General features: G+C 37.3%; 1 protein-coding gene across 4 annotated transcripts in view; it reads left to right on the forward strand.

The window, feature by feature from the left end:
- The window catches only part of NHLRC2 (NHL repeat containing 2), a 37,866-nt gene that overhangs the window by 2,522 nt on the left and 10,415 nt on the right, over nt 1-24,929 (forward strand). For all 4 annotated transcript variants that reach the window (NM_001397285.1, NM_001006504.2, NM_001397284.1 and 1 more), the window contains 7 exons: nt 7,090-7,545; nt 9,167-9,288; nt 10,365-10,494; nt 21,064-21,163; nt 21,633-21,864; nt 22,315-22,437; nt 23,484-23,693. In NM_001397285.1, coding sequence (NP_001384214.1) covers nt 7,090-7,545; nt 9,167-9,288; nt 10,365-10,494; nt 21,064-21,163; nt 21,633-21,864; nt 22,315-22,437; nt 23,484-23,693 — 1,373 coding nt within the window. The remainder of the gene's footprint in view (nt 1-7,089; nt 7,546-9,166; nt 9,289-10,364; nt 10,495-21,063; nt 21,164-21,632; nt 21,865-22,314; nt 22,438-23,483; nt 23,694-24,929) is intronic.

Below are 24,929 nucleotides of genomic sequence, written 5' to 3' on the forward strand. Positions count from 1 at the left end.
AAAGGTTGCTGGCTGTACTCTCATCACATTTTTTAGGTGGGGGTAAATGCAGTGTTTCTTTAACTATACAGGCACAAAAGACATGATATGTGCTTAAAGCATGAATCTGATATCCTCACTGTACTGTTTGCAAAATGCATGGATGTAAGTTACAGGCTCATCAACTCTGAGCAGGACATTGTGCAAGTGCTAGACTAGTTCAGTCTTTTTTTTCTCTTTCTAATTGAAATAAAAAATACATAAATGTTGTTTAGGATTTTTTTTTGCATCATCTTATTTTCAATTAGTAGCCATCTATCCTGAGAGAGGGGATTAAGCCCTTAAATCTTCAAAGTTTACCTCTGAAATAGAGCCCATCTCTCTCTGACTGACTGAAAATTCAGGGTAATTACTATTTTAAATTTAATCTCTTGTCATTCTGATGACTTGTCAGAGAAGGTATTCTTACACAGGAACATATCAGCTACTAAGTTAACTTGTATATTTTAGCAGACTAATTAGATGAAGAACAGTGTTACTTTCATTTGATAAAATATTTTAAGGACAAACAGTAAAAATTACATTACCTTAATGTTTACATTTTTGATTCTACATTAGCATTTCTGATTTGATTTTCATTTTGTCATCATTTGTTTTCATGTTTCCTGTTTTCGTTAGAAAAACAGATGACAGTGTCTTTGAAATTAAAAGTTGATTAAGTTAGTTCGCTCATATATTGTAGGTTTAAATAGTGCTTTACAAAAGATTGAAACAGAATAATTTACCTGCCATGAAAAATTTGACTGTTTGCTTTGGAGAAATTTGAGAACTAGTATAATATTTTAGCTATGAGGAACTTCATTGAATTAACATTTTCATATCTTTTTTTGTGAAGGAGGCAGTTTTAAGTGAAAAGTGATGAACAAATTATAAAGGGATTGCTCTGGATGTCAGGCAAGCTGGAAGGAAGGTCTGCTCTGAGACTTCAGAAGATGGCGTTGATCATAAAAGTTATGAGTCAGTAAGAGATGAAAGGAAAAGCCAGCTTGAGAAAAGACTGGAAGAATAAGACTGAAGTAGAAAGGATGTTGGGCATACCAAAAATACTAAGAATACTAAGATAAATGAACTTCTTCAGCATTCAGCCTGATGCCAGACTTTCATTCCATTTTACTCTACGGCCTTCTTTAGTTAATGGAAGTCCATTGTCCCTTCAGTATATGGAGGACAGATTCACTTTCACTTGGGTTGATTTCCCCATCTCTCACCTCAGTTACAAAAAAAACCTGCAGTATTTTACATATGCATTTCATTTACATATTTACAGAGCTACAGAAGCAGAAGAGTCCTCATCCAGCAGAGTGTTGTTCAGAGAGAAAAATGTTTTACTCTAGCAAGTTATCTGTTTCATAGTGCATTTGGGTCTTTAATCTGGTGTTAGAATAGCTAAAGGAGCGTTGCCTCCATATTTCTGGATGATTGAGAGCAAACCTTAATATTGATGTAATTTGCAGGAACATCTTTTTGTGCATAACTTTTTTCATGTTCTCATTTTTTGTCCACATGGTTTAAATCCTGTCTTGTTGGAAGACTGTAGAAACTTCATTAATACAATCATCAGATATAAGACATTTAAACAAGAATCTGGACGTTTTAGGGTGATCCTAAGCCATCAAATTTATCTTTGCACACATGCACACAGTTCTATTGTCTGGAACTTGAGATTCGTCTCAAAGTAAAGGCTGCTTTCCATAGGATTAAATGTCGCCTAGCATTTTTATCTGATCTGTTCTTGTTGCTATCTTCAGTAGAGCTATTTCTGTTTTTCAAGTGGCATTCAGAAGGTTATTTTAAACCCCAGTGCATATCCAGTTCATGTTATCAGCAGTCCAGAAATTACTTCTATAAGAGGGAGTACTTTTTAATATTCAGAAATAGCTTGGCGTAACTCCAGTGTTATGCTCTGCTGTAATCCTTCAAATAGTGTTTTAAATAGTGTGCATTTTCTTGTATCACGGTGTAGCATCTGTTTCCACAGAAGTTTTCTTTGTGAGGAGTATTATGTCTGTGCTGTATAGGTATCAAATAAATTATCCTTCCAGCATTAATTATATTTTTGATGGACAGATACAAGCACTGCTACTGATCTTATTATACTGAAAATGTTTAAATTGCTGTTCAGAGTTCATCAGTTTATGATACTAGAATTTGAGTTGTCTCACAATGCAGCATGCCATGCCTACTGTATTAGCAACAACAGTACCATTTCTTTGGTTTCCTTGATTCTCTATCCATGAGCTAGTTTTATGCAGCTCATGTAGAGCTTCACCCTTCCTTGTTTTCTTCCAGAAATATTGCTACTACTCTAGATGCTGTTCTTCTCTACTAACACTGTTTTACAGCTGAGGAGAAGAGCCAAAATAGAAAAAATAAGTCAATTTCTTTGTAAACAAATAAAAAGGAAGTCAAAGAGTAAATTGGTTTGTTTCTTTGTTTTGTTTTTTAGGAGAAAACAAACTCCTCTGAGCTCAGTAATCCAACTGTTTAAGTCATGAAATAATACCCTTTCTACACTTCTGACACAAAACCATCAAAATAATTTACTTGAAATAAAAGTTAAATACGAGTTGCACTGCCAAAACAATAACAGTTCTGGCAGCCCTCCATTTTTAGAGATCATTCATCAAGTGCTAGCAATGCACTGTGCATTGCTGCAGAAAATTTCTTTCCTGGAGCAGGTGTCAGACAGCCATAACATACACCAGAATGCTTATTCTCCTTTTGTAGAGGGGGATTATTTATGCTCTGACTTTGTACACTATAATATTTTTGCTGCATTATTTGCAGTAACACAGTTGTTCAGTAATCCATATTATATATTGGTTTAATCTTTAAAGCCTCAAAGGAAAAAAAAACAGAAAACCCCACCCAAACAACCAAGCAAAACCAAACAGTAATACAGGCATTAGAAGCAAAGTAGAGTAGAATTCTTCATGTAAGGAAGGATACTTTTAAAAGGTATCCACTGAGCAACATGGGAAGAAGAGATTTGCAGGTGTGATTTTAGGTATTCTGAGGAAGAGCAACCTAAGAGGAAGCAGCTGCTATCCTGAATTCAAACCAGCTGGGTGTGGATAACTGTTCTGGCAGTACGGCCTTGAAGATTTGAAGTCCTATTGGAAAGAACAGTGGCAAAATATAGCAAATACCTGGAAGAAAGCAGTCCAAGATTTCTTAAAGGAATTTCTGTTACACAAATTTACTGTGCCAACAATGTTAGGGACTGTAAAGTTCAGAAGAATAAGTCTGTCTTAAACTAAATTAATCAAATTCAGTATTGCCATAATGTGGGACTAATTCTTTAATAGAAGTGATTGCGCTTGCTTCAATCTAAGGGTCTGTCTGGTCAGAAGTCAGTAAGATGACAGAACTTAGTGCAGCAGATACAGTGGGAGAGCTCTCTGTGAGAGAATGAGTAATAAATTTGCCAGAAATATGATTGAAAACATACAGACTTCTTCAGATTAAATTTGTGGTGAACTGATGACAGTTTCATTCTGTTGTAACAAATGGTTATTTCCAAATAAGTACAAAACAGCATTTTAATTATTTGCTGCTACAAACAACTGAACAGTTCACGCTCTGAAGTCTTACTGAAAGTTTGCAAAGCCATTTGAAATTTGTCTTTCCCAAGTTAGTGACCTTCACCATATTCACGTCAACACCAAATAAAGGCACTTAGTTCCTTAGGGATTTGCACTGCACATCTGCTTTTATCCTTTAAACCTCTAAATTGTATCCTCCTTATATAAATTTAATAACCGTTCAACCAAACCTGTTTTTCCTATAGTAGTGCACAACACAACATTTTTCACTGCAGTATTTGAAGGAGCACAAATTAATCCAAGATGTAACTTCAGATAAATGTAATTTAAGAACCTCATTAAGTTCTTCAGGGCTCTGCACCAGTTGTATATTAAAGTTTAAGCATCAACCAAACTGGATTTAGGTTGGATAATTTGTCTTCTTCATCCCTGACACCCATAGGGTCTCCAAGTCTTCTTCTCTTTTATGATATTACTTGTATCGATGATAAAAATATGGAGTTTACTATAAACATCAGTAGCTTGGGGAAGGAAGGAAACACTACAAATATTTGAATGCAAGCAATAAATAAATTTATAAATGCTAAATATTTGCATAGATATGACTGGAAAAAGAAGAAAGCACTTCCTGATGTTGAAATATTTTTTAAATTAGTAAAATTAACTAAAAAGGATGTCAACCATAAGGATATTCCCCCTTTCCCATTTAATTTAGCCTCTCTACTCAACCTAACTCATAAGTTATAATCTTTTAACTTCTTCTTGGATAAAATAGTAGAATGATTCCAGTTACCTGCAGTCATAAAAAGCTTGCAATATCCAGAAACACAGGTGATTTTTCAATACATAGTAGGGTGTAACATGGTGGTATGTGCAGTAGTGACAGCAGAGCAGCAAGATCCCAGGCTGTAGCAAGTGAGGCTCCTCTCAAACAGAACAGCAGCAAGCACAGAAATAAAGGAAAGAAGGTGCTTACCTTCAGAAGGCCTCAGATGCACAGTAACCTGCAGCAAAATGGCATCATCTCACTGGCCAACCCTTAAATGAGGTCTGGGAAGGGGTGGGTCCTGGATCCACCCCTTCCAGTCATTCATGGGCATTGCTTGCACCTGAGCTCCCCTGGGTTGGCTCTGTCTTCCTACCAGGTGCTCAATCACTGCTTCAAGCTATGACTTAGTATTTCCACTACATAGGGTTAATATCTAAAGATTGCAATTAGATCGGCAGTTTGGGTTTAAAGTTATTGTACTGCAGCTTTCTACAACTGCATGGTTGTTACTGTCGTTATCTTCCTGGCTTCGGTAACGAAGGATCTTCAGTATCTCATTCTTTTATGATGGCTATGAGCAACAGATTCTAGAAATGGAATGTTCTGAAATTTAATCAAATGTCATGGTTCAGATAGTCTCATTTATTTTACTCGCATCTCTGAATTTTAAAATAAAAATAACCCAAAACCCAAATCATCCCAGATTTGACAAGTTACTCTCTGACTGTAACATGATGTTTATGGCTAAGTATTCTTTAAGCACAAAATGAAACGAAATATGTTGTTGATGTCATGTACATTGCTCATTTAATTTCCGAGAGATTATGCTAGAAAACATAATTTAAAGCACTGAAAAAGGATCCAGAGTTGTTTGTTAGAGTGTTTGAGGTTTTTTCCTCCTAGGAGGTACTGAAAAGTGACTTTGCTGAAGGCTCTTCATTCTTTTTCTGTTAAGTAGGTAGAGGGGGTGGAAAATTTGGGACTGCTGATGAAATTATTTTCATGGAGTGGAAGTATATTTATTTTTTGTCATGCAGAGAAAAGCTGATGAGTTCTGAACTGTAGATTTTCTGTTTGAGTTTCACTGAAGTGAGAAAATAAACAAGCAATTCAGCTGTGTGCTTTTTGATCAATTTGTGGCTGATGATGTCTATTCCATATATACAAGCTGGATTATATTTCTTTGTGCTTATCCAGCACCTTCACAGAATCACAGAATGGCCTGGGAAGGGTCCTCAAGGGTCATGAATCTCCAACCCCCCTGCCACAGGCAGGGCCACCAACCTCCCCATTTAACACTAGACCAGGCTGCCCAGGGCCCCATCCAACCTGGCCTTGAACACCTGCAGGGATGGGGCATCCACAGCCTCTCTGGGCAGCCTGTTTCAGCACCTCACCACTCTCATAGTAAAGAACTTCCCCCTGACATCCAACCTAAATCTTCCCTCCTTCAACTTGAAACCATTTCCCCTTGTCCTGCCATTATCTACCCTTTCAAAGAGTTGACTCCCCTCCTGTTTATAGGCTCCCTTTAGGTACTGAAAGGCTGCAATGAGGTCACCCCGCAGCCTTCTTTTCTCCAGGCTGAACAAGCCCAACTCCCTCAGCCTGTCTTTGTAGGGGAGATGCTCCAGCCCTCTGATCATCTTTGTGGCCCTCCTCTGGACCCTCTCCAACAGCTCTCTGTCTTTCTTGTGCTGGGGGCTCCAGACCTGGACGCAGTACTCTAGATGGGGCCTCACAAGAGTAGAGTAGAGAGAGACAATCACCTCCCTGTCCCTGCTGGTCACCCCTCTACTGATGGAGCCCAGGATACCCTTTGCTTTCCAGGCTGCAAGGGCACTGGCTCACGTTCAGTTTTTCATCCACCAGGACCCCCAGGTCCGTCTCCACAGGGATACTCTCAGGGTGGTCTTCTCCCAGTCTGCATACATATGTGGGGTTACTCCGATCCAAGTGCAAAACATTGCACTTTGCTATGTTGAACCTCATTAGTTTGTCAAGGTCCCTTTGGATGGTGTCACTTCCTTCTAACGTGTCAACTGCACCACTCAGCTTGGCATCATCAGCAAACTTGCTGAAGGTGCACTCAAGCCTGTAATTGATGTCATTGAAGGTGTTGAAGAGAACCTTCATGCTAGGATTTCAAGTGCAGTAACCAAATATAGATATTTTGTTATAAGCATTAAGAGAAGGGGTAAAAATTGAGGATTAAATTGACTTATTCCTCCTTCGTTGTTTTTTTTTTTAAAGAAAGGAGTTGGGGCCTGGTTTGTAATAGGCACTGTTTGTCTTGTTTTTCATGTTTTTCAGCTTTATGTGAAACACAGAGTACTGTTTTGATTTTAGGAGCCTGTACATTTCATTTCTTTATTTTTTTAAAGTTCCATGTTATATTTGTGATTCCTAGTTTACAACAGAAAAGTATTAATTTTCTGTAAACACCATAGTTGTGTAAAGGAATCGGAAGTCAAAGAGGTATGGTGAATACTTGAGAAAACAAAGTATTGGTTGAACTGCTACAGCTTACCCATGGTTATTTCCAAAGCATTTTCTGCCTTCATGTGCAGAGGTTAAGAAATTAAGAAGTATTTGTGACATATTGTTCTTTTTACTTGTTCAACACTCTTGATTCTGCTAATGCACTTAGTTACATTGGAGGATAACTGCTTCATTTTTACTTCTTTAATTGAAATACAAATATATTTAAATGTAATAATTCACTTTTCCTTTCAGATGGTCTTGTTATTATTGGTGTCCATTCAGCGAAGTTTCCAAATGAAAAAGTTCTGGATAGCATTAAGAGTGCAGTTTTGAGGTACAATATTGTCCACCCTGTAGTAAACGATGCAGATGCAACGCTGTGGCATGAACTAGAAGTGTCCTGCTGGCCAACTCTGGTCATTCTTGGGCCTCGTGGAAACATGCTGTTTTCGCTTGTTGGAGAAGGGCACAAAGAGAAGTTGTTTTTATTTACTTCGATAACACTGAAATTCTACAAGGAGAGAGGACAAATTAAAGATAACAGTATTGGAATAAAGCTATACAAAGACTCCCTCCCACCTTCTCCCCTGCTGTTTCCTGGCAAAGTGACAGTAGATAAATCAGGAGAAAGGCTGGTGATAGCAGACACTGGACATCACAGGATTTTGGTCACTCTGAAAAATGGCCAAATTCTACACACTATTGGAGGTAAGGTTATGTAAATTTTGTTACGGAGTTTTTCGTTTAGGGGTGGACTATATTCTGTGGTGCTCCTATGACCTGGTAATTCATAAGCATTGGTAGAATTTTTTTTCTCAGAAAATCACTTTTACTGGACATGGGAGGGATAAAGCATAGTACTATCAATGAGAAACTCTTATGTTTCTCATTGATACATTTGATTTGAAAACACCAAAATGAATTACAAAAATACAGTTTTTCTTTCTTCTGAAAGAGCTTCAAATGCATTTGGATTTAAGTGATGTATATCCACATCTAGCAGCAAGATGGGGAAAAGAGATAAGAATGCTTCCCTTTCCAAGAGGAAAAAGAGAACATTGGATTATGGTGGTGGTGTGTTTCAGGGGTGCTTTTTGTTTGTTTTTGAATGAAGAGCACCTCTCAGTAGGATCATCAAACTCCCTATACCAGTGGCATGAACAGTGCACTGAGTCATTATCCAAATGAACCTTGGTCAAAGTATCAGTCTCAATGCTCCTCTCCTACAAGAAGCACAAACAGGGTTTATTACGACAAGAGTCATACAGTTTGATCTCTGTTTTGTATGTGAGTTGAAGTCTCTGCCAGCAGAGTACCTGGCAGTGTTCCGGGATGTTCAGTAAAGTGCAGCTTCGAGGGAAGTGTCCTAATCTCTGAGTTGGTACCTCAGTTCCCGTGGCTCTCTGTGCTGTGTCCTAGTTGCAAGGGAACGACTGGAATCCGACGCAGTAATACCTTTGTATTTCATGTCTGCTCGTGTCTGAATTGTATTCTGACAGTAAGTCGTAAAAGTTTGTGTATTTTAGTGACTCAGTGAAATGACTCTGTGGGCAGAAAAAAGTGTAATCGAGTTGATAATACAGTAATAGATGTGGGCATGCACAAAGGTTGAAATTGCTATATTTGCATCATACATCACGTTGTGCACGTAACTCATGAATCTAAATGTCTTCTGCTGACACACAGTGCTGATGCACTTTAAATGTTACTCCATCTGAAATACCATGCTTACATTGATACTGTTTTATCGAGGTCACATTCCTCTCTATTTCTTCACTGTGCTATGCAGAAGGCTGCCTTTCCATCATTCTCACTGTTCTTCCATGTAATTTGTTGCGTATCATCTTTTTGCTAAGTTCTCATTACTAATGAGAAAGTGCTGCTAATCAAATACCAGTTGCATTGTATTTACAGTAAAATCGAAACCATTGAAATGGAATTGAGGTTGGAATGTGAAATCTTTGCTGCTGACTTGCTTTGATGTAAATAGGAAAAGAGTTTCTGACTGTTGACTTCCATGGTTACTATTGTCTCTTAGCAAAATGGAACTGGAGCAACGTAGACCCCTCCTAAGACTTTTCTCTGAAAGATAATCTTAGAGATGCAGAGAAGTCATGGAGAATGAGTTCAAAACTTAGTATCAGGCTATAGCAATTGCACATCATAGTGACTAAGCTGAGGCTACACAAAACGTATGTAATGTAAACTCTACAAGGCACTGTGGAAGCATCTCTTAGAATATGTGATTATCTTGCAGGTTTAAATAGACCATTTATTTTCAAGTTTCTTTTTATAAATGAATTCTGAGTTTGCTTTGATTCATTTATAGGTCCAAATAGTGGAAGAAAAGATGGAAGATTTTCAGAGGCAGCTTTCAACTCTCCACAAGGCGTTGCTATAAAAAATAACGTTATTTATGTAGCTGATACAGAAAATCATCTAATTAGAAAGGTAATTTTTCCATAAGAAAATTTAATCTCTTGTGCCTTGCCCTACTTATTAGAAAATTTATACCAACTGACTTATTCTACAGATACTCTCAACATCAAGAAAGAAATTTGGCCTAATAGCTTCCTAAAAAATGCTTTCGTATGGTGGTTTTTTAAAGGCCTGCATATGTATTTGTACTTCCTTTCAAATGAAGCTATGCACTACTTCTAGTAACTCTGACTTTCCTGTTATAAGAAATAGCTATTCTTAGTGCTGGAAGCAGAAGTTGTTTTTTTTTTTCACTTCCAGTTGTGGCAGATTCTTATCAGAAGTTATTGTATTCTCACAGTTTGGTGGATATGTAAATGTTTGGGCCTACAATCTGCTTTGATCCATGTGGGGTTTTCTTCTGTTTGTTCTGTTTAACACTTGCAAGTTTTTAGTGCATAGAAACTTTGCTGTTAATATTTAATTGGAGTTGGATCATAAACCTGGTGAGGTCGATCTTAGAATAATGAGAAAGTTGCTGTTTTAATTACCTTATTATTAAAAGAGAGATATTAGAAGTCACTTAGAATATAAACAAAGGGTGAAGGAAAGATAAATAGATTTAGGTTGCAGAAATAAAAAATATGTTTTCCTCCAAGGCATGAAGTGAATTGCAAAAATATTTTCCTTTGTATAGATTATTTTATCTAATGACAAGAAATAATTTCACAATATCTGAGCTTGTATAGCATATTCCTTTAGAAGTTTAAAATATCCATACCCACTGTCCATCTGAAACACTCCTCTAGAAAATTTTAATGCTTTCTTCTAAAATTGCTGACCAAATCAGTGTTAATTTCTGGTGCATCTGGAAGAGAAATGCAGTCAGTTGTTTTTCCTGCTGCCTTACCCTCCTACCACCAGCAGAAAGCATTATGGTAAAATTAACTATTTTCCTTCCTAAGCAAATACCTGAAATTTATTAGGATTTGAGTTTTACTTGCAGAGATGCTCCATTTTTACATAGCTAGCTCAGATTATCTGTATTACCTCTGTATTAACTACGGTCGCTGTTGTATATTTAGTGTATACAATTTTGCTTCCTACAGATTGACCTGGAATTAGAGATTGTGACCACTGTAGCAGGCATTGGGATACAAGGTGTTGATAAAGAAGGTGGAGCAAAAGGAGAAGAACAGCCTATCAGCTCTCCATGGGATGTGGTCTTTGGAAATTCAGGTGCAGTTTCAGTTGAGCTTTTAACAAAATCTCACATGCATGAGTGTTTGCTAAATGTTTTCCTGTTATGGTAGTAACCTGAAACATGAAATATTAAGATATACTTTACAACTGAGTCTAAGAACTGGTGGTTTCATCTGTATAGGTACCACCATTATCAGTTGAGCATAAGTTTGTGATGTGAATCCTGAAAAAATGTGAGCTGTTAACCGCTCTGAAGAAAAATTCTTTCGTAGAAAGTTACGTATTTACTCAGTCAAAATACAGAAGGAAATTGTGATTGCCTTTGCTAGGCCAGTGCTTTATGCCAGGATGACTGAAGAAGCGGCTGCATTTTACAGGAAGTGGACATTGTCTGAAGTTCCTTTCCTTGCCTGTACAGACATCTCGCTGCTTGTAAATATTTGAGTTTAGGAAATAACTTTTATCTGATGACTTCTGTTTATTCCTGTTTAGATGACATGAAATTGTTAGACTAATAGATCATGATAGATTCAAACAGATAGAAGAACACCTCAAAAAACACCTTCTAAGCATCAGGGGATAATAATGAAGTCTTTGCAAGATAGTATGCAAAAAATCATCTTCTGAGGATTTAAGTGGTTTTCTTTCCTGATCAACTTAACACAGTCCTGAGCCTGACATCACATAACTGCTATGTTTTTAAATGTTATTAACTGGAAGTTAGTATTCTCCTTTCTTATGTTTCCATTTCAGTATGATTTAGAGCTTGCAGATGCAAGTTCCTTAATGATGGAAAAATGATTGTCTGTGGCATAACACCTTTGCATCAGGGAATAAAAAATACTCAAATTTAGTTTAAGGTAACATGTAGCTAGTTTATGAACGCTGATTGTGTAGTAGTCTTAGGGTGCAAATACATTGTCATTATATACAGTGTACTGCCAACAGCCTTGACTACTAAAGTAAGCCATAGGCATCAATGTTATGTTTAACACTGTCAGTGACCCTTACAGATTAAGGGTCCTATGGAATCTTACTTAAGGAAAGCTGAAAGAAGATCTCACCAGATTTGGATTGCTGTGAATGATTTTTTCCTGATCTGATTTCACTTTTGTGACCCAGTAGACTGTTGTGTCTGGGTGGTGTAGTTTTCACTTTATCTTGAACCAGCAACCCAATTGCCATAGGATGTTGTTGATCAACAATGGAGGAGAATTCCAACTCAAAAAGTACTGCATCAGAAACTTAATCCTGTTAACAGAACTATTCAACATATACATTAATTATACTTTGCCATTTTCATGATGATTTTTTTCCTGCGTCTACCATTAGCTGAGTATCTGTTGATAGTTTTATTTTTGAGAGCTCTGATTGTTAAGTGTAATGTTAAATGATACGATTGTTATCAACATGAACACAGTAATCACTGAATTAGTCACCTGTAAAGGATTAGTCATCTGCACTGTTTAACATTGCTGAATTTTTATCAGTGCTTATATCAAAATAAGATTTTCTAAATGCACTGTTTTCAGACTGGTGTAGGATTTTATTATATTCAGTCACATCCTACCGATCAGTTGGCTGCTTAGATCTCTAAAAAATATTATAAAACTTTGAATTTAAGAGGAGATTAAGTCAGTTTCATCTTTGAGAGGATAGTAGGGTAGATAGGTAAAATGAGGGGGCTGCTTTTAGGATTTTTTAAGAGTTTTGATATGGTTTTATGTGAGCAAGGTAATGTAGGGAAAATGTAAATTATTGTAATATCTACATGAATCTCTTCAGTAAACTGTAACTAGAGGGAGTTGTGGAAATATGAGGTTATACTGAATAGTACTTTAACAGTAATGTGTCCCATAGCCCAGTGTCATACAAGTACCAAAGGCAGACAGTATGTTGATGGAAGCACAATTAGAAAATGACTTTGATACAGCAAATCTGCTTTGCAATGCTTTGTTATTATTTAGAAGGGGAAGATACCATATACTGCCATATATTGTACATATGAAAAGAACGGTCGAATCATAGATGACCACAGTGTGAGAGCAATCTTGTTTTCCAGATCTTCCAGTGGGCAGGACAAAACTAGGCATGAAAAGGTTGGTAAAGTTGGTAAAACTTCCTACCTAACAAGGCTGTGGAGTCGTCTTTTTGGAGGTATTGGGTTAGATGGTTGGTCATGAGCTGTAGATGTGAAGTGGTACGTAGTGTCTCCTTGAAGAAGGGTAGTGAACTAGATTGCTTCCTGAAGCCTCTTCAAGTCAGTGTTACGGTGTGGAGGATTTGCTCTCTGTTCTCCTTGAAGTGTGTGGTTGGCATTTATAACAGCTCTCGGAAAATGGTGTAAAACAAAACTGAAGACTCCTTTTCACCATCCCAGGCTGCAGTACTTCAGCCATACTCGCCTACTTCAGCTTCCTCCTGTGTTCCTTGGGCTGAGCATGTCCTGCAGACAACTGCCTCAGTTCCTTCTCCTGCTGCTCCTTCAAGAGTCTCTTGAAACAGCCTTACATGTCAGAGCAGCAGCCTTAGGCTGGTCTTCTCAATGCAGCTTTCTTGAAAGGTGTTTCTGATCCCTCATGTTATGGTGTCAGATTCATTTCATTAGATTTGTGAAATGAAGTTCAAAGCATGTAGTTGGACTCTGTGCAGCAATCTCTATGTTTTAGGTTTTAGGGGGTCTTTCTAGGGGATTTAGCTTACTGGACTAAAATGAAATTTGTCAAAATGTAGACGGCACTGATGAGCAGTTGGTAAAAGTGCATACTTATTCTTGGTACATGTGCAGTATTTTTGGGAGTGCCATAGGAATTGGAATGTTTTCAGGGGACCAAAATTGCAATTAAGTCACTATTTTCAAGGAAACTGGAAGAATCGGAGGAGTTTTGAACAAGTGAATGAGTGATGCTCACTGTAACACTGCCTTAAGATGAAGCACAAAAAACAACCAGATTGTGCACAAGGAGCCAGGACTGTGTGTTGTAGTTTGGAACACATATGCCTTATGGCATAGATACAGTCATGAGTTTTTTTGTTTTGTTTCTTCCTTAGGTTTCTTAACACTAAAAAACTCATTAGGTAGGGTTTGTCGGAGTTGTACTGTTATGCAAGTTGCTTGAACCTAGTAGGTTCTCATAAGGTCCACTGGGATGGGATGCATATGCTATTTGGTAAACCCATATGAAGCTAACCTCTGTTGGAAGTCTCTACTAAATAGAGAACTACCCCTGAGCAGAAACCCAGACTTCTGTTGGTGACTCTCACTGTGCTGTCTACGAGTTATCAAAACTGTTTTGCCCATATCTGTTAATGAAGTAATTAATCAGTTTCCCAAATGACTTTTGTTTGCATCTGCACAGTAGTGCCCATTTCTCTAACATAACTGCAAGCTGTGGGAGTTTATGCGTGTTTGAAAAACTTAAGGTTCTTTATTCCAAATTTTATAATTTATAATTCTGACTTTTGCCAGAACTGGAATGGCATATGGGAAATAGATTCATGCTTCTCTGTTTTCCACAGATCTATGTAATTTAAACTGTACAAGAAACATTTTTTTCAGAATGTAGATTTATGGATATTACAGTTTTTAAACAAGTGATGCTGCTGTGAGTTTCCTTTCAATGTCCGAAGCCATGCTAATCAAAACATGAGAGGAGTTAAAAAAAAAAATGAAAGCAGTATTAAACAGCTTCTGCTGACCTTTTCCAGAGTGTCAGAGGGAAAGGTTACGTCTTGAGAGATTAATTTTTTCCCTGTATCAATCATACCTCTTCCAAGATTAATCCTCCTACATAAAGTTTAGAGTAAGTATTGATCAATTTAAAGACTGCATTGTTTGCTTCGTAAGTTTTTAATGTATTGCTTGTTGTGAACTTAAATTCAGATCATGGTCTAAATAAAAGGAACCAAGAAAAGCCCTCACTTAATCCTCCAACTCTGTGTTCAGAAGTCATTATCACTTTGAAGCGGTAGGCACAAAGGTGTGAAGTAAATACAAAGCTTAGTTGTAACATTTCAGTTGTCTCATGGATTCCAGATGACATTAAGCCTGATTCAAAGCCTACTGAAGTCGACAAATCTGTTGCTGACATCTGTGGTGACAATACAGGAAATGGTTTCAGTGAATGTCATTTTTTTTTGGTTAATTCGTCTCCAAGTATACTTAAGAGTCAGACTTCTTAATTCCATATGCAGTTCAGTACTGTGGTTTCTGATCAGTTTTGGAAATCTGTATTCATAAAAATAAAGTTCTCATTTAATCAGATGAACGAAACCAAAGACCTGAAAAGATATAATATCCTTATGAAAACCAGATGTATCCCCACTGGTAGACAGTTCTGTGTGATTACAATTTGCTTTCTATATGTTCTGAATATAAAAATATTGAGAGGAAAAGTTAACAAAGGCATAGATAAGTTCATCGTCAGAGCAGATGCTACTATTGTACTTTCAACCATCCTGACAATACTTCCTGAGATAACAAGCTTCTGTTTCCCATTTTATACAGATGCTGAAACTTGAGGCAAAAAGGTTAAGTGACTGAAATACCTCTTAATAGAAAGGTGATAAAAATGTCTTTCTAAGGTAGGGGAGTTAAGACAAACATTGTGCTGGGATTCACATAGACAGTGTTCCTCCTTGCCATCTTTACTTGAGGGTAAGCTTCTGTTTTGCCCTCCCCTTTTGAAAGTCTTGAATGAACTCCATGAATTTAAACTCTGTTGTTGAAAGTGGTTCAGGAATTTGAATTGACTTAGATTATGCAGGAAGTAGACAATACAGGGGAAGGGCCAGCAGCTTAAAAATACATTATTATATTACTGTGTGCTTTTTTAGCTTTCTCTGTTGTCCTCTTCTATTTTTATTCAATGGGTGTTGAAAGCAAGTGAAGCTTAAATGCACAGTTGATCTGAGTGTGAAATGTTCTTGATAGCTGCATTCTTGCTGGGAGGAGAAGGACAATGACCTGTGCTTGGTGACATAACTGTGTGTTTCACATTCCAAAATCCAGTCTTAAGTTGCATGATTGTATCCTATTTATAGATCCTCCCAAGCACAGTGTTGACTATGCATTCAGTAAACTAACTGGAAATTTTTAAGTCAATGTGGGTTTTACATAGATATTATTTAAATGGAAGTACTGTACCTTATAAGACTGGTACAGTCTTCATAGCCCTTAAAAGGCAAAAGTATGTACAGTTTTTTTTCTGGTGTTTCCACTAGACAATTATTTAGTACAAATGCATTCCCAAGGAAATACTCTTTTTTTTTTTCCTGAATTACTCCCAGCAATTCTCCCCTAATTTTACAAACAAAAGTACAATAAAGCAATAATCACTTCAGCTAGAAGTAATTAACACTATGTGGTGAACCATGTCTGAACTATATCTTGGAAGCATGTTTCTCTGCATGTCGGTTTTCTTCTCCCTTCTAGTTTGGTCTCATTGTGGCACTGAGGCTCTGGCCTTCACTGTCTTGTGAAAGGAATTTTCCTTGGTTATGGATGAAAATTAAAGGGCTCCTTCATGAGATCATCAGGCTTTAATTAGGAATCATTTTTCTTGACAACTCAAATTTGAATTGCTCTAAATGTATGTTTCATACATGATATGACTGCATGATGTATCGGTGTGGACCTAGTTGAAATGCAAAAGGCCTTCTCATCTCCTCAGAGGTTTCCAGTGCAAAGGTTCAGAGATACCTATACCCAGCTTTGGGCATCATCTGTCCCCATTAGCATGAATGGCATAGAAGTCACATTAGAAACATTGCTGACATGAGACAGCTTTGTCTGTCTTCTCTTCTCAAACTAGATCCTAAATCCATTTGTAAGTGGTTGTTAAGTGATTAAAGAGTTTATGGTATTGCTGAATAGTAAAACCAATAGACTTTAATAATATTTTACACACTCACTTGTAGATTTAGGGCAAGAAATTAGATACTGATATTAGTATAACATGCCTTTGATATGATCATAACATCTGAATGGGAGTTGTGATTGCATTTCCAGCAGTAATCCTGTATAATTTAGTTTGACAGATTTATTTTCTATTAAGACTCTTCTAAATCTTGACAAAACGGATTATGATAACTTTCTGTAGTAAAAGAAATGTTTGGTTTAGCAGATACCATCTGAACAGGTGTCAGACTCAGTAATATCTTGAATTTCATGACTTTTCAGTGCCCTCTGTATATAAAGTATGATGTTTCTACTTGTAATGGTGATTTCTTGCATGGTTTCTTCCTTCTGCAGTGTATAAGTCTTGTTTTTGAATTACAGCAGTGTTAAAACTGTTCATGAGATTCCTGAACACATTTAGGTATTGGATACTGTTTCTGATGTTAAGTTCCAGATGAAGATCTGCTGAAAATAAACATCCCTGACAGATCTTACAGAGGCTTTGATGAGCATGTTAGGGTCAGGATGAGTGGCTTCTGAGCTGGCCTGGTTGGATGCTGAAATTACTTTCCAATGTGGGAAGTTTGTTGAGGGGGTGTGCAGTACTGACGTAAGCTACTCTAACAAGAATGAATAAAAAACATGTAACCAATCTTAGTTTTTTTTGTAGTTATGTTATTGTATCCCATAGTAGATAATCTAAATTAGTACTTTCATGTTAAAAAAAAAAAAAAAATGCCATCAGATCACAGCTGTTATTTTTAGTTCCCTTTTATCTCTCACAGTTTGACATCCCCTTGCTATTCACGTGCACGGATTTCCCTTGATTAGAGCTTAGGAGTAGTTTACTAAGGAGGAAAATTCTAAACAGATTTTGTCTCATGAAAGGCTGTGCTGTTTGCATGATTCAGAAGTATGTGAAGGAGAACTGGATAGCATGGGAAGAAAGAAAAGTCTAACTTTTACTCCTCCAAAAAGGATGATGTGTACATGTAACAGTCCAGACTTAGGGTGCTACAGCATTTGTTTTTGCGATTTGCTGTCTCTGTCTCACTGGAAAAAGAACAGCCATTGTGTAAGTCAGATTTAGATTTAGTTTGCTAAACTTCCACTGGCTTAAATGAGGACAAGACTTATATTCACATGCATACACATGCAGCATATGTGTCTGTAAGGGGAGGGGGCCATTGATCAGCCCTTTATGCCCGTTGGGGTTTTGAACAAGATGAGTGCACCAACACTCTTCTTTGTTACTATTGCATTTTTAAAAGATAAAATTAGTTGACACGAATAATATTTTCAAACTTCAATCTATTTAGAAAATATCAATGGTGCCAGCTGTGAGATGTGACTTTGATTTCCAGACTTTTAATTCCCAGACTGGAAGGAAGCATGAAGTCCCCAGACGGGCAACTGGAATTGTGTGGTAGGCCTGGGAATGGAATTTCTTCAAGTAGATGTTGCCTGCGACAGAAGATAGTCCATTTGGTGCATTCAGATTAGTGTCTTAAAAAGGTCAGCAGTATTCCTCAACTATTTAAAATTGCATGTGTGTACGAACAGGATTATGAGTTCTTAAAACACAGATATGTAGCACAGGCAGACTCAGGAGCTTAAAAAGCACTGAAATATTACATACTACATCACACAAATGCATTCAGAGCTCTAGTTTATTATTAGTGAATCTTTATAACATAAGTATATCACTTTAGTAAGCCATACTCTGCTTTGATACAGGCAGCACTAAAGATAAGAAAGTACATACCCTAATAAGGAGAAACTACACTGGATTTTTAAAGCAGCTCGAGATAGTTTGGAATGTGGTGCTTAATTGAATAAATGTAAAAGAGTTGCTTTGTTCTTTTATGTTGTTTTATAATAAATTCTTTAAAAATAAATTCTTTCCAGTCAAGGATGATAAGGAGTTATGGTAATGTTGGCATTATCGTGACTTCAGCAAGCAGTTCTCCCCAGTTCCCTCCTCCTGTGAGAACAGCACAAGGATGACAGTGGTGCTGTGTCCCCAAACTCCTTTATCCTCAAATAAGAGTCTGAGGTTTTTTTGATTGTTTGTTTTAAGTTCAGAACATATAACAGGACCGCTGTGTGATTAAAAAAAAATGTTTTCCGTGTGGCCATTGGCATTGGTTTTGCCTTTCTGGTTTTGTGTAATTTTTTTTTCTATTAAAGCTCTGACATATTTTCCACAACTCGGTATGCTCGTACTGTTACTGTGCTTTATCCATTCCATTTGTTCTAACTACTGTCCAGAAGAAAATATTTGTTACAGCGATTGCTTCGTGTTGTTCTTATTTACTTTTCCTCTCTTGATCTCCAGACGAAGAAGGAATCTTATCTCTGTTGATCTTGCATATTCTGTAAAATTTGAAATTAATATTTATACTCTTTTTCCTGTGTCTCATGTTTGATAAGCCTTTTGATGTGCACAATTAGAGTAAGGCACTTTTTTTTTATGTTTAAACCTTATAGCTGTCACAGGGGAGCAGCAGTGGGCGGAATTACAGAAATTGGATTTTATGGAATGGAATTTTCTGAAGTGCTCAGCTCTGGTCTTACTCCTTCAGTTAATTGTTGGGTGAAATGAATCTTAAGTAATGAACAGAGCCGTTTTCGACACCCCTCAGAATGAACTGTGCAGCACAGCAAGATGAAAAGCTCCCTTCCAGAGTTGACCAGTGATTTTAGCATCACTCTATCTGGGATCCTCAAAATTGTAGCACCTGAAAAGTGCAAACTGTGCCGTGTAGACTCAAAATCCTGGAAGTAGATCATGCACTGCGTAGGAAGTAATAAACTGCTTTCTTAGTCATTTTCTCAATTAAATCTCTTAGAAACTTGCCGGAACCAAAGGGGATTTTGTGTTTTGGGAGGTTGTGTTAGGTGTGTGGGGAAGGACACTGATATTGCCGATGCTTTGGTAACGTCTCTGATGACTGACAAAATGTTTGTTTTCCAACTCGTTTTGCAATCATTCCGTCTCATCAAAAAGCACTGAGGTACGTCGGAAGTCTGACTTTTATTCTTGGAACTTCACTTTGAGTGAAAAACATGGAGCTACGTGGAAGTGCAGGAGAGGGTCAGCAGAGTTCCTTTGATCACCGTCTTGGAAACTTGTATCTTCATCCAAGAAATAGGAAAGGCTGTACCAAAACTGCATTATAGTCATACCAGTGCTACTCCTAAGAGGGCTCATAGTGAGCAAATGGATGCTGAAGATGGGATGCTGTTTTCTTCTGCTTGCCGTCTGCAGTGTAAAGAAAGATTTAGGATTGAAGGAACAGCAGCAGAATATCAATTGGGGCAGTAGTGGCAATTTCATTTTAAAAGATTGCTTTGGACCAACTTCACAGACCTAAGATGTTGGCAAGCATTTTACATATAATTGCTTTTGTTTTGAAACCTTCAAATAGGAGGAAGCGAGTGCTGGTCCAAGAGGTTGTTTGCAGGAATAGCTGTGAGATGGACATTGTTTTATAAGCTCATGTGTGTTAAAAAGTATCTGTGAGCCATTTAGAAGTGCTTTTCTCTTGAACAACTAGTAGTTAATTTTAGTACCCGATTCATCCACTTAGAAATCCATTTTAATGTTGTGTCTGACTAAATCAAAGGGTGATATTCAATGTATATGAACTAGTACAGTGGAAAGATAACTGTCCCAATTTTAATGCAGTTTTTAAAAGTCAACTTTTCTATTCCTCAGCCTGTTCAAAACACACTAAGATAAGTAACTTTTTTAAGGGCCTTTCACCACTGCATAGGTCTTCATATGTTATTTCTTATGTAATGTGCTGTATTTTGAGCTAGAGAGCACTCAAATGTTCTGTTTCCATTCCTGTCATTTTATTTGTGATATATTACCTAGGAGAGCTTTGTTTAACTTTATAGATTTGGACTGGTGAATGTTAGTGTTGGAAAAAATGAGATGCTCCATATATGCTTGATCAGAACATCGCTGTTCCGTAGCTCTGCATCTTTTGTGTGCAATAATGTGTGTGTGTGCACAGGGAGTGCAACTGGGAGACTGGACAGCATCAGTTTGCGTTATGTGAAACACACTGTGTACCCTGTTTTTACTGTCACTAGTGCTCCACTGGGCTCAGTGGGACTGTTAAGTGTAATACAGTGAGAATACCCCAAGTTTCAGGATAAATGACCGGGAGTTAACAGGAGCATTTGATCTGAAAGGGGCTGTCGTTGTTGTTCCTCTCAAGGCCTGTAAATGATGAAGAATAGCTTTTGGTAGTGTCTAATTTTGCCACTAGCTTAGTTTAAAACAAAAAAAAACCCACCCTGAAAACCGTGCTTAGGAAAAATTCATACGTGTTTGTTAACATACAGTCCCAAAACGACAGGTGAAACATGGACCCAATAGCAGAATCTTCCAAAGAGCAAATCCCATTTGTATTGTCTTTACCAGGTAAAGATATTAAAAGCATAGTTCTGTGTCCTTGGAAGAGAATATGAGAACAATAGCAGATTTCTTGGTAAATGAAAGACATTGTCTTGCTCTCTTGCTCTGTGGCTTGTTTGTTTTTTGTTTTTCCCTGTGGCAAACAGTGAGCCGGAGTAGTGGGGATGGCAGGATTGGTTTGTTGGCTTATTTGTTTTATGAAGCATTTACAAAGGGTGGTTTTTGGTTTTTGGTTCTTTTTCATCCATTCTTATATACCCATTTTTTTTTTAAGTTTCAGGGACCCAGGAAGACGATGTTTTATGGATAGCAATGGCAGGCATTCATCAGGTATGGGCACTCATGTTGGAAGGTGGAAAACTTCCAAAGGGAAGGTAAGCAGTTGCAATAAGAGACATGTGAAACTGCTGTTTGTCTGGATAACTCGCCTTCAGACCCCAGAGAGACTGATAAATCAGTTAAATTAATTTATCTCAACCTGTACTTAGCTTAAAGCTTGCTATTGCTGTTCAAACTTAAAAGGCTTGTGCCCTTTAATGTCTGTGTGCTTTTACCCACATCTGTTAGAGGAAATGAAACATACTACCTCTACTAAAAAGCTAAATGACAGTAAGGTACAGTTGTACAATTTAATGTTACTTTTCATTCCATTGGAATTATCTAGTGGTAAATGATAAACCAAGTTGAATTAAAAGATAGCCTAAAGCCTTTGAGTAATTTCTTGTGCTGTAACAGTACAGCTGTTTTTATAACTCACAAGTGCTCGTCCTGTATTTTGAGTTTATGCATAACATCTGAAGTATGTCAGACTTGTTCTTGAAGATAAGTACTGTTTTTCTTTAGTGATTTAAAGAAAGGAGTCTGTCTTCGATTTGCTGGGAGTGGAAATGAAGAGAACAGAAACAATGCATACCCTCATAAGGCCGGCTTTGCGCAACCTTCTGGACTCTCTCTGGCTTCCGAAGAACCATGGAACTGCCTTTTTGTGGCAGATAGTGAGAGCAGCACTGTGCGAATGATATCTCTGAAAGATGGAGCTGTGAAGCACCTTGTAGGAGGAGAGAGAGATCCATTGGTAATCACTTCAAACTTCCCCACACTGCCCTACTAATATTTCTCAAGCCTGACCTGGAGGAACCACTTTTGGGGTGAGAGGGTAAATTAGTTTCTGTGGCCATCAGTTTCTTAACTTCACTGCTTGGAATGCAAATGTGTGCCAGTTGTGGTGCTCAGGTTATAGTGCAGAATGTTGCTCCTCAGATACAAAATAACTTGACTATAAAATAGTTGAACTGAAACTGCATTGCGTGGTCGTTAAAGCCAGCTGGATTCATATTGATAATTTAAATGTGATAATTTCCATTTCCATCATTAGCATCCTTGCTTCCTCGTTTTCAGTATCCTGTTTTTGAAGTTGTCTTGATTTTTTTTTTTTTGTCAGTGAATTTCCATTTAATTCCAACAGTTTAAACTAATACCAGCACTGAATAATCAAATAATTTCATTTGATAACCTACTTCTTCAGAATTTGTTTGCCTTTGGTGATGTGGATGGAGCAGGCATAAATGCCAAGCTGCAGCATCCCCTAGGAATAACATGGGACAAGAAAAGAAAACTGCTATATGTGGCAGATTCCTATAATCATAAGGTAAGCATGTAGTATCTTGATATGTACACAATTCACAATTCTTCACAATTTTTACTACCGTAAGAGATTATTTTCAGAATGTATGAAGATTGTGCTTCGTTGAGCTGAAGAAACAAATGATAAGAGTTCTTTTGTGGGTTCTTTTTCCTTCCTTCCTTCCTTCCTTTATGAGTCTTTCTCTTTACCCATTGTTTTGTTGCCATACGCTGCTGTGTTGATATGGTGGCCCCTTGAGGAAGGTCAGTTTTGTGCCAAGTTACCATTCTAACTAAAGACTCATTCCTTATATCTTTTTAAAGGTGGTGAACTATGGCAAAACAGCTAGGAGTGTTTATTCAGGAACACTGCAGGTTTGATAAAACTGGGAGAGCAAGGGGGGTGCCTCTTTCCTCAGAAAAGCCACCCATGCTTTGAATTACCCCTTGGAATTCAAAGATGAGACATTGTTTTATGTGATTGTTCTCACATGATGTTGCGTAAGCTTTCATAAAGCTACTAGCTGTCCGTTGATTAATTGCATTAAAGACAAGTAAAAATATGAAGTTTTACTTAAAGACTAAGGTAGGTATCAAACACACATGAAAATTTCAAGAGCAAATGGGATTTTGTTTAAAGCATTACACATGATCAACTTTTTTGCTATTACTTTAAGAGAAAAAAATAACTCGTCCATTTTTAGATAAGCATATTTAAAAGTTTGCCTCCCAGTTTTGTTGCCTTACTGTTTTGCAAACGTTCTCACGATGGCAACAAATACTAGAAAAAAAACAAGCTGCTCAGCATATGTTTATACCAACGGGATAGGTGCCTTACATAGAGAAAACTGAATGAAGTCCAGGAAGAAAGGAGGGAGATGTCTGTTGGTGAAGTATGATAATCCACCTTCTAGGACATACACTTGTTAGCTAAGAGAATGAAATTTAGCACTGCCTTCTGAAAGTGTGGGGTGTAATATAATGCAGAACTTCTGAATTCTGGTGGATTTTTTCAGAAAGTGCTTTCTTGTTTTGTTTTTGTTTTGGTTTTTTGTCTTTTTTAAATCTCAGATTAAGGTTGTAGATCCCAAAATGAAGAACTGTGCTACCCTGGCAGGCACAGGAGAAGCAAGCAATGTTGTTGGCTCCAGCTTTACACAGTCGACTTTTAATGAACCAGGAGGTTTGTGCATTGAAGAAAATGGCCGTTTGATGTACGTTGCAGACACAAATAATCACCAGATTAAAGTGCTGGATTTGGAAACTAAAATCCTATCCATGGCAAGTAATATTTAGTAAACGGTCTGACACTGGTGTTTCTTGGTGTAAATTGCTGTTACAGACTATGGCAAATGGCGTAAAAAATCATATAGCTAATAAACTTTGTGGTAACTACAGTCACAGATTGTCCTGTGATGATCTGACAAACAAACATCACCTGTTAGCATATTTGTTCAAAGTCCTTGTCCTCAGAAGGCAACTTTTGCATGAAAACAGTGATTATCCTCTATTAAGTAGTAATAATACCGGAATATGAGCTGTTAAATAGCATAGCCCAGTTTTTCAATATGCAAATTTTGTGAGCAGCAGCAATTCCCTTCATAATGAGTGGAATTAAAATCAATTACCAGGTCCTGTAATTAAGGCATAAGGTGTAGTTTGTGGAGCTCATTGACTTAAGTGTGGTACATCGTCTATCCCAAAGATAAGATGGCAATCTGAGGTGTCATTTTTGCCAAATTTCAACTGTTCTGCATTTACTGCTGCATAAACTGTTGTACAGCAGAGCAAATCTCACCCCTTGTACTCTGTGTATTTCTGTCTAGCTTATTGTGCTAGAGCTTACTTTCTCCCCAGAGTGTTTGTAACAGATCCTGTATTTGTTGACACTGTTGTCTCTACTTCTGCATCTGTGTTTCTGATCTCTCAATATAGCCAAAAATGCACAATGTTGAGAATATAAAATACAGACCCAGTAGCCTGCTGCAGTTATCTGGAGAGAAAAGTCAACAGACATTTCTGTAATATAACTGCTGTGGGGAGAGCAGAAGTGTTGTCATCACTCTCCTGTAGTTCCAAAACTAAAAGTTTATAGATCCAGATTCTTCCAAATTTGGCAAAAAATGTGTACTATGATGTCTTAATTTTACTGTTATGGTGCTGAACTTCCAAACTTACTTTAAGCATGAAGTTTTAGTGTGTGCTGTGCAGAATTTCATGTATTTCTTATTTGGGGCTTTCAAGTTGCCAAATGAAATCCACTTTCAAATCCAGCAGTGCTCGGTGTGCTTGTAAACATGAAAGCAAAACAGATTTGCACTGCTGTCCATCTTATAATGGCACCATGTTATAATGTTCTCATAAATATATGATGTAATTGTCCTACTGCTTTCTTGTAAGTGTCTTGCATTTCGCAGTATGCAATCTTAATGTAAGTTTAATTTTTCATGCCATGTAACGTCTTGGTTCATTTTCTTGGTAACTGCTGTTTACTTTGCTGTGTGATTTGCATAGTTA

Source organism: Gallus gallus, chromosome 6 (genome assembly GCF_016699485.2).
Source record: "Gallus gallus isolate bGalGal1 chromosome 6, bGalGal1.mat.broiler.GRCg7b, whole genome shotgun sequence".
Classification (NCBI taxonomy): Eukaryota; Metazoa; Chordata; class Aves; order Galliformes; family Phasianidae; genus Gallus; species Gallus gallus.